The 9,386-nt window shown below is 46.5% G+C and overlaps 1 protein-coding gene across 1 annotated transcript; it reads left to right on the top strand.

Annotated features, from left to right (window-relative positions):
- The first annotated feature begins 1,059 nt into the window (after positions 1–1,059).
- Positions 1,060–1,775, top strand: LOC106816446. Its single transcript, XM_014821065.1, has 2 exons — positions 1,060–1,156; positions 1,270–1,775. Exons 1-2 carry the CDS (start codon positions 1,060–1,062, stop codon positions 1,773–1,775), a joined length of 603 nt encoding a protein of 200 aa, XP_014676551.1.
- Positions 1,776–9,386: the final 7,611 nt, after the last annotated feature.

Raw genomic sequence — 9,386 nt, 5'->3', positions numbered from 1 at the left:
CGATTCCTCGGCATCAACATCAGCCTTACGCCACAGACGACGAGCCTTCAGCACTGAAGAAAGCTCCAACATTGAAGCAATCTTCACCCCATACCTGACAACAGTTGGCTTCATGCCGATAGGTAGGGTGGCGGGGGTCGGGGCTTTATCAGAAAAAAATACGTCATCTAATCGAATCGCACAGCAAAAAACAGCTGTATGACAAGATAAAGACACGCTGAAAATCAGAAAGGTGCAAGGAGCTAGTGTGCAGCTCCTATGCGTGATGTGACTGACTATCGTGAATATTCAGGAACTTGAATATTGAAACGTTTTCAACATGTTCTGTTTATTTGTGAATCTTGCAGACACATCCACCACCGGCGCTGCAGGGCCATCTGGCCACGTGCCTGAGGCGATCGCCACCACCATCACCGCGACGTCAGCAGAGGCAAACCCTCCCAGTAAGTTATTTCATTATAGTTTATGTTTTACTGCAGTGACTGTTTGTTTTACACCACTATACAAAAATCACCCATTAGTCAAAAACGAAATTATTAACGAAATGTAAAACTCAAATGACATGTAGGCAAATAATTTGGCAGTATTAATTGGATATACTATAATACAAATGTACACATATTACTCTCTATGTTTTAGACGAACCCTACAAGCCGCACGATTTCCCGGGTGTGCGGGCAGCCATCCGGGACGATAAGGGCCTTTGACGTTGAAGCATTCCTCTTCATTAAGAGAAGAGTTAATGTTGGACCAAAGGTAGTAACACAGCTTATGTCATGGAGCAGCGAATCAAGTGAAAGAGAACTCACAAGCAAACAAAACATGCGGAAATTTAATGAAATGCTAGTGCGCATCAGAAGGAACAGGGAGTGCACCCTTTGCCCGTTCAAGGGGACATCCATAGTCATTGAGCACCCATTTGATGGCTGCACATCGTGGCGAATGTACACATTATTAATTACATGTGCATTTTAGTACTTTATCAGTGTACAGTGGTAACACAGCTTATTAATGATTACTGTTACATTATTATTTATTTTTCAGATGATCCTCTAGATGATGAATCATCAAGAGACGAATCCCCGCCTCCTGCTCAGGAAGAATCCCCGCCTCCTGCCTCCAGGTTTTCCGGCAATAAGAGTGGCACTCAAAAAAGGTACAAATACAGATGCATGTGCGATGGCTACTTAGCAAAAAGACAACATCACTCGCTCAAAAACAGTTCTTCAAGTTCAATGCCAACACTAATTAATAATTTCTTTCTTATAGCCGAGAAAAGAATCCGACACCGGCATAAATGTCCTGACTTTGCCGTGGAGGTAGTGAACCTCCCGCGCCACATCAAGGGCGTTCATAACCAACTAAAGAAGCAGGCAAAGGTAATTGCCCAGAATGGTCGCATATCTGTGAGGCTTCTGGTTGGACGGAGGCATGACACGTGCTCATTTTGTCGCATACAGGTGGTCAGGATGAGACGCCACATCAAAAGGGCTCACCACCTGCAGGGCGACCAACTGACAACAGAAATGGCCCGCTTTCTCCGAGCAAAAGATCTTGAGAAGAAAGCTCAAAGGGTTCGGGCTAGGAGTGCCCAATCGGCGCCAGCACCAGCACCACCAGCATCAGCACCAGCACCAGCAGCACCAGCAGCACGAGAATTCCTCCTCCAGCAGCTGCAACAATTAGTTGATTTTCTAACATCCAACGCTGGTGGAGCAAAGTCCGAAAAAATACCCAGCAGCATTTTTCCCAGGCTTCGCACATCATACAATTAATGGGCCTCACCACCATCAAGGACCTCGAGGTAGAAGGCCCAGACTTGATTGAGTCTGTAATACGTCTACTAAAGGGACAAAAGCTAGCAGCAGGCTCAATCAGGTCATACCTAACAAGCCTGAACATTTTTGTAAAGATGGTGCTGCTGAATGACTGTATGATTTGATGGACGCCCCAGAAAGAGGTGAAATGAAATACCTTCGTCACCACCAGTAATACGGCGTCGATACGGAGCATACGGTAGGCTTAGAACGCGTCGCACGGGTCGTAGCCCTTATCTAGCGGTATCTTCGCTGTTTCGTCGCGGCCCGCCAGTGCACTATATATCCCGCCACTATGATGTCCGGTTACGTTCGATCGCACTTATACTCTGTATGTGAACCTCGTAACACGCTGCATTTGTCTGGACCATGGCAAGCCCAACAGCACTGCGCCGGCGCCCCAGCGCATCGTCATCGTTCTGTCACGCTGGACGCCGCAGCATGGCGCCTCCATCGCCGCCCAAGCCCCTACCGAAGCCGACCCCACCGCAGGGCTGCGTTGACGCCGACGTCCGCTACGTCTGCACCCCCACCACTAGCCGCCGCATCGTCTGGCGCCGCCGCGCGGCAGCGACAGACCGCCCTATAGAGCGCGTCGGAACCAACTGCTCGGCGCCGATGGCCCCCGACAGCCATCGGCAGCGACAGCGACAGCTCCCAGCGACAGGACTACGACGAGACCTGTGCGGAGGCGCGCTCCCGCCCCAGACAGTCCCGCCCCAAGAGGCCGACCCGTGGGACGACCTGACCGGACCTGCCAGGGCGGTGATTTGGATCTTCACCACCACGCCCCCGGCAGGCCTCCGACCACCCGCGACGACAATGACGACTGCAGCGACGACAACCCGCCACACGCGTCGACCACGTCACCACGACTCTGGCTGCCACCATTCACCCCGGAAGCCCAGCGGCCACCCCACCACTACAGGTAAGGACTTGGCACTGGGAGTGGGATGGGCACGTCGGTCGGGGCCGGCGACCGGTGCCGGTGTCGCCGGACGCCTCCCCCCGGTTCATGGCGCCGAGGCGGCCGAAATGAGGATGCGTAAAATATGGACACCGAGGGATCGCGCGGTTGGTGTGGAAGCCAGCGGTTGGCAACCCTACAGTTAGCCGGCATGTAAACGTGTAAATAGCATAATGGCCATTAATCACTTTGGTTATGTGCTGAATCACTGAGTCAATTGCCCAATCGCCCAAGAAATTGGTACAAAACAGTTGTAAAAAAGCAAAACACCAAAGAAGCACACACGAGGGAGGACGAGGAGGAGGAGGAGGAGGCAGGAAGCTGGCCCTGCGACAAGAGAGTCCCTGTCAACTTGCCACTATCGTCGCCGAAGGCAACGCGGCAGTCAATTGCCAATTCGTTATGGAAATTGTACAAAGGACCACTGGATTGATACGAGACAAATTAAGCAAAGTAATAACTTAGATTATAAGTGTATTGACAATTTCCTTTCTTTTGACATATTTACGATCCCCCACCGCACTGTACGAGGGAGACGAGGAGGAGGAGGAGACTGGCCCTGCTACAAGAAGAGTCCCTGTCAACACGCTCTTCGTCGCGGAGCAACGTGGAGTCGATTTGCAATTCGTATGAAATTGTACAAGATACACTTTGCTAAGACAAAATTTACAGCAGTAACACACTAGCTTATAAGGTATTGAAAATTTCATTTGTGGTTATAGATCCGCCATCCAGCCACCGCGGCCATGTTATGTGCCCCCACCCTCGATTCCCTCGGCATCAACATCAGCCTTTACGCCACAGACGCGAGCCCTTCAGCACTGAAGACGCTCCACATTGAACGCAATCTTCACCCCATACCTGACAACAGTTGGCTTCAATTGCGATAGGGTAGGGTGGCGGGGATCAGGGTTTCATCAGGAAAAAATACGTCATCTATCGTAATCCACACAGCCAAAAAAACAGCTGTATGACAAGATAAAGCACTTACGCTGAAAATCAGAAAGGTGCCTTTAATGCAGAAAGGGTGCAAGGAGCTAGTGTGCAGCTCCTATGCGTGATGTTACTGACTATCGTGAATATTCAGGAACCCGCTTATTGAACACATATTTGTCAATGACCTAGTGTGCAGACGAGGAGGAGGAAGACGAGGTGGTGGAGCCTACTCCACCGCCACCCCCTAAGCCAATTATAATTAGAAGGCGACTGTTCGGTAAGTGCATACCTTATATTCATATTATCATAATTATATTTCTATTACACATCATAACTCATACGTTTTAATTAAAAGTTTAATGCTTGTTAGTAGTTGTAGATTTAGTCAAGTCGCACCCAACAGTAGTTTTGACTTTACACCGTCATAAATAAATCACAGAAACGTTTCAACATGGTCTGTTTATTTGGGAATCTTGAGACACCGTCCACCAACCGGCGCGGCAGAGCATCTGGCCACGTGCCTGAGCCGGCATCGCCACACCATCACGCAGACGTCAGCAGAAGCGCCCCTCCCAGTAATTTATTTTCATTTATTGTAGTTTAAGTTTTACTGCGTGTGAATGTTTGTCTCCCTACTATACAAAAATCACTATTAGTTCAAACACGCAAAATTTATTAACAAAATGTTAAACTCAAACGACATTGTAGGCCAAATCATTTGCCAGTTTAATTGGATATACTATAAGTTACAAATGTTACACATATTACTCTATTTTTTAGACGAACCCTACAAGCCGCACGATTTCCCGGGTGTGCGGGCAGCCATCCAGGAAGGTAGGGCGTGCCCCCTTTGCCCGTTCGAGGTGACATCCATACAGTCATTGAGCAGCCATTTGATGGGCTGCCCACAGTCGTGGCGCGAATGTACACATTATATTAATTACAATGTGGATTTAGAACTGTTATCAGTGTACAGTGCGTGAACAGCTTATTAATTGATTACTGTTACCATTATTATTTATTTTTCAGATTGATCCTCTAGATCAGGGGTGTCAACATACGTGCCCGCCGGCCGATCCGGCCCGCGAGATGATTTGATCAGGCCGACGACATGTAGAGCATAAATCTGAGTAGTGTCAAAAAAAAAGCAAGTCTCTAGCCCATTCCTGTGATGATGTTATGATTTTTTAAAGAAATAACCAATGCTCATTTCAGGCCGCCTAGGGGCAGCAAAAAATAAAAAAAATGAAGGAATCCACAACTTGTTGCACCGCTCATGGTTGAATGACATTGTGACGATCCCATTACCTAAAATGTCCTTTGTCAAAAAGATAGAAAAGTTGGACACAGAGGTGCAGGTTTTCCAGGAAAAATGGAGCTTGAGAATTATTTTATTCACAGAGGTTGATACAAAAACGTGTGCTTTGGTATGCTAAGTCAGCAAGTTTGCAGGCTCAAAGAATATAATATTCGGCCGCACAGGAGAACTCATCATAATGAAAAATATCACCATTGGTGAAAGGAAACTAAGAAAGAGGAGTAGGACAAATTGTTAGGTCTTGTTCGTCTGAAGAAGAAACAGCCAGTCTATCTTTTACTTGCAGCCGCTTGACGTCATGTTGAAGCAGTAGTGAAAAGCCAGCTACCTTATTGCCTCACGAGATAGTGCAAGCAATCCAAGCCATATTTCTGATGGTGAGGTTCTGCTGAAACATGCATGCTGAAGCTGCAGCACAGTCGTGTTCCCTGGAAAAGCGATCTGCTTTGCCAACATTCAGTCTGTCGAGGAACACTGTCGCAGATAGGGTAACAGAGCTCTTCAGGAGACTTGAGCAGCCAAATGAATGACAGATCAAGTCATTTATTGTTTTTCGGTTGCAATTGATTGAGAGCACTGATGTAACAAATATTGCTCAATCTTGGCCTTTTATTCGGGGTGTTGATGCAGACTTTGGACAATCACTGAGGAGTTCCTTTGAGTTGGTTGCTATGAAGACACTACAACAGCGAATGACGTATTCAGCTCTCTCGTTGGAGCGCTATGGACAAAGGTCGGACGTGGACTGGTCTCCGTTGCGTCAGCTGGCTACAGATGGCGCACATCAATGGTTGGGCGAGAAAGGCAGGCGTGGTGCGACAAAATGCCGAGCAGAGAAAAGTACAGACACCGAAAATGTAGGGGACAAGATTTTTGCGACATTTCACTGCTATTTGCATCAAGAAAGCATTGTGTTGCAAAACACATAAAAATGGATCAATGTTATGAGTGTGGTTGTAAAAACTGCAAATTTCATCCAGAGCGCGAGGTTCTGAGATCACCGTTCAGTTTGACACTTTTCTCAGAGATATGACATGTCAGCCTGGCCTTACCATACTCACACCTGAACGTACGGCTGGTTAAGCCGAGGTGCCGTGCTCAACTGGGTCTTTGAGCTACGAGAGGAAAATTGTGACAGTTCATGGAGAATCAAGGGTTAGTCCCAGTGAAGGAACTTAAATGTCCGAGTGGGGTGAGGATCTTGCTTTATGGTGGATATTACACGCACCATGATATCTTAACAAAAACTGTTGCAGGGCCGCAAAAAAAATTGCTGACTCAGTCTATAACACAGCATACGCGCATTCAAGTTAAACTGTCATTCTGGATGACGCAGCTATTTAGCGGTGACACCGCCCATTTCCATGTCTAACAGCTCGTGGCGTGCGCACCGGGACGTAATTGCTGATATGGATCAATACAAAGACAAGATAAACAGCGATTGCCTGCAGGAGTTCGAGCTGAGGTTTCAGCGTCTTTCAGTGAACTATGAGAAGGAATTTGCCGTTTTTCGCTGCCATTTACAGTCAGCCTTTCTGACATGCACAGCCTGACATCCAACTCGAGATAATTGACTTGCCAGTGTGATACCCAATTGAAGGAGAAATGTTGCTATCGGTGGGGCTTGGACACATTTTATTCATTAGCTCTTGCCAGGGTACCCCAAATTACATCCCTGGCTGCCCAAATGGTTTTATCCATGTTTGGGCACTACCTATCTTTGTGACAGGTGTTCTCTGTATATGAAACCTAAATAAAACAAGCACGCGCAAGTGTTAACAAACAGCACACTTGAATGACATTCTTGAAATGTGCTGCTACTCAGGATTTTGACACCTGATATTGATGCACTTGTAAATGCTAAAGATGCCAAGTTCAGGAGCCAGCAGCAGCAAATAAGACTGCGAGTGAGAAAAAAATAAGATTAATCAGCAAGTAGGCCTGCGGCCTAATTTCTTGTGATGCTCTTTCAGAAATGTTTGCACTCTGATGAATACAGATCGTTTGAAAATAAGTTTACTACAGGTTTCATGTTTAAAAGGACAATGAATATTGTGCAGTATATCATTCTCAGCTTCAGTAGCCTACAAACACAGGATTTGATCTGTGTAGCCTAATCTCATTGCTCATGCACTGCTATAACTTTTATGTTTGTTTATTTTATTTATATCTTATCATGCACATTTACATTTCAAGGCAGTATGATAGCTTTCTTCATAGCTCCCCACGTGAGTTGTTTAGCTGTGGTGAGTTGGTTCAGGGTGCTTCAGATGTAAAATGTATTCACTCAACTCTATTTGGAGTCATTGTTAATGAATGTGAAATGCATTTGATTTCAATTCATGCGCCTATCTGTGAATAAATGTGTTGCTGCTAATATAGATCTTTGTGGTCGCCACTGCTGATTATGTAGCGCTACACATGATAGGCTGAATGATGTAACGGCATAGTACTTTGAAAAACAAAGCTAAAGATTGGCGAAATTGCAGTTTCCATACCAGATGACTTTGAAGCAGAAAACAAAATATAATTGCAAAATACAGGAATTCCAGAAAAAAAATGGGTTAGGTATTTTGTTGTATTTGGACCGTTGACCGTTAGGTTATTTTGCCATTATTTTTACTGGTCGGCCCACTTGAGATCAGATGGGCTGTTTATTGAGGCCATGAACCAAACATGAGTTTGGACACCCCTGTACCAGCACCAGCACCAGCTCAAGCTACAGCATCAGCACCGGCTCTAGCTCCAGCTCCAGCATCAACAGCAGAGTACCTCCTCCTCCAGCAGCTAGAAAGCTAACTGAATACCTTACATCAAATGCTGGAGAAGGAAAATGTCTTAGAAATGCACAACAACACACGAGGCAAGCATCCCATATGCTGCAGTTAATGCACATCTCTACTCTGAGAGAATTGCAAACTGATGGTCCGGACTTGCTCGAGCCTGCGATAGCACTGCTGAAAGGACAAAACCTCGCAGCAGGCTCGATCAGGTCCTACCTGATAAGCCTTTGCTTGTTTGCTAAAATGCTGCTGGTCAGCATTCAGCTAGGTCGTATCAGCGGAGATGTGGAGAGGATGAGGGCAATCCTCTCCACTATCGCAAATCATGACACATGTTTAATGCGAGTTAATGAAGAAGGGCAAGCAAAGCATGAGCAAGCAAGCAAGCAAGCTGCAAGCAAGCTGCAAAGCATCGTGACGCCAGAACACGTCAAGGTTTTCCATAGCTCCGACAGGTGTCAGGCTGCTAGAGAGATCATAAGGGAGGCAGTCCCCAACCCGACGGTGGGCGATACTACAATGATCAGATACTTCCTGATAACCTGCCTGTTCCTGAGCAGTGGGGAACGACCATCGGCCATTTTGCCCTTGACGGTAGGATCCGTGAGGACTGCTCAAAAAGTAGGAGTTTCATATACTGATCCAGCCTAAACATAAGACCTCGCGGTCTTCTGGGTCGACGAAGATCGCCGTAACCAGAGACACATACAAGATGCTAGTAGCGTACATCGAGCATTTCCTTTCGTCCCTGGTCGGAGAGGTGGAGCATTTGTCGCCTCTGTTTCCTTGCGCTGGAGGCACACCTTTTACAAACACGTCCAAGATCAGTCGGTTTTTCACAGCATTTTGGACGGCGGCAATGCCTTCACAAACACCGGCTATTTGCACAACCTCCTGGCGGAAGTCGATCACGACAACAATGCTAATAAAGAGACCGGACTTGGCCAAGCCTCTGGCCAAATCTATGAGTCACCGCGAGACAACTCAAGCCAAATACTACGACTTGGCAGTTGCTGAAGTCGTCCGCAGTGGTGCCCGCCGCTTGCCAGGAACTCTACCATGAGCCATCGTCAAGACGTGAATCAATTACAATCGCAAGAAATTGTACAACGACACAGTTGTAAAAAATCAAACACTAAAGTAGCTAACAAATGTTTTGAAAATGTCTTTTGTTTTGGCATATTTAGGATCCCCCACCACGCTTGACGAGGAAGACGAGGAGGAGAAAGACTCGCTCTGCCAACAGGAAGAAATCCTGTCAACTCACTCATCGTCGCCCGCGCAACGTGATGAAGAACCTTCCCAGTCGGATTCACGAATTTTAAAATTTAATGAAGAGTGGAGTGATGAGGACGAATCTTCTGCAGAAGGACAGCGTGAGTCAATTGCAATTGTATGAATGTCTACAAAGACAGTTGTACGACCAAATCAGCGAATCAAGTGAAGGAGAACTCACAAGCAAACAAAACCGTGGCGAATGTACACATTATTAATTACATGTGCATTTTAGTACTTTTATCAGTGTACAGTGGTAAAACAGCTTATTACTGATTACTGTTACATTA

This window comes from Priapulus caudatus, unplaced genomic scaffold (genome assembly GCF_000485595.1).
Source record: "Priapulus caudatus unplaced genomic scaffold, Priapulus_caudatus-5.0.1 Scaffold1380, whole genome shotgun sequence".
In the NCBI taxonomy this organism is placed as follows: domain Eukaryota; kingdom Metazoa; phylum Priapulida; class Priapulimorpha; order Priapulimorphida; family Priapulidae; genus Priapulus; species Priapulus caudatus.
The sequence above is the reverse complement of the archived record's forward strand: the minus strand, read 5'-3'. Positions and strand labels throughout refer to the sequence as shown.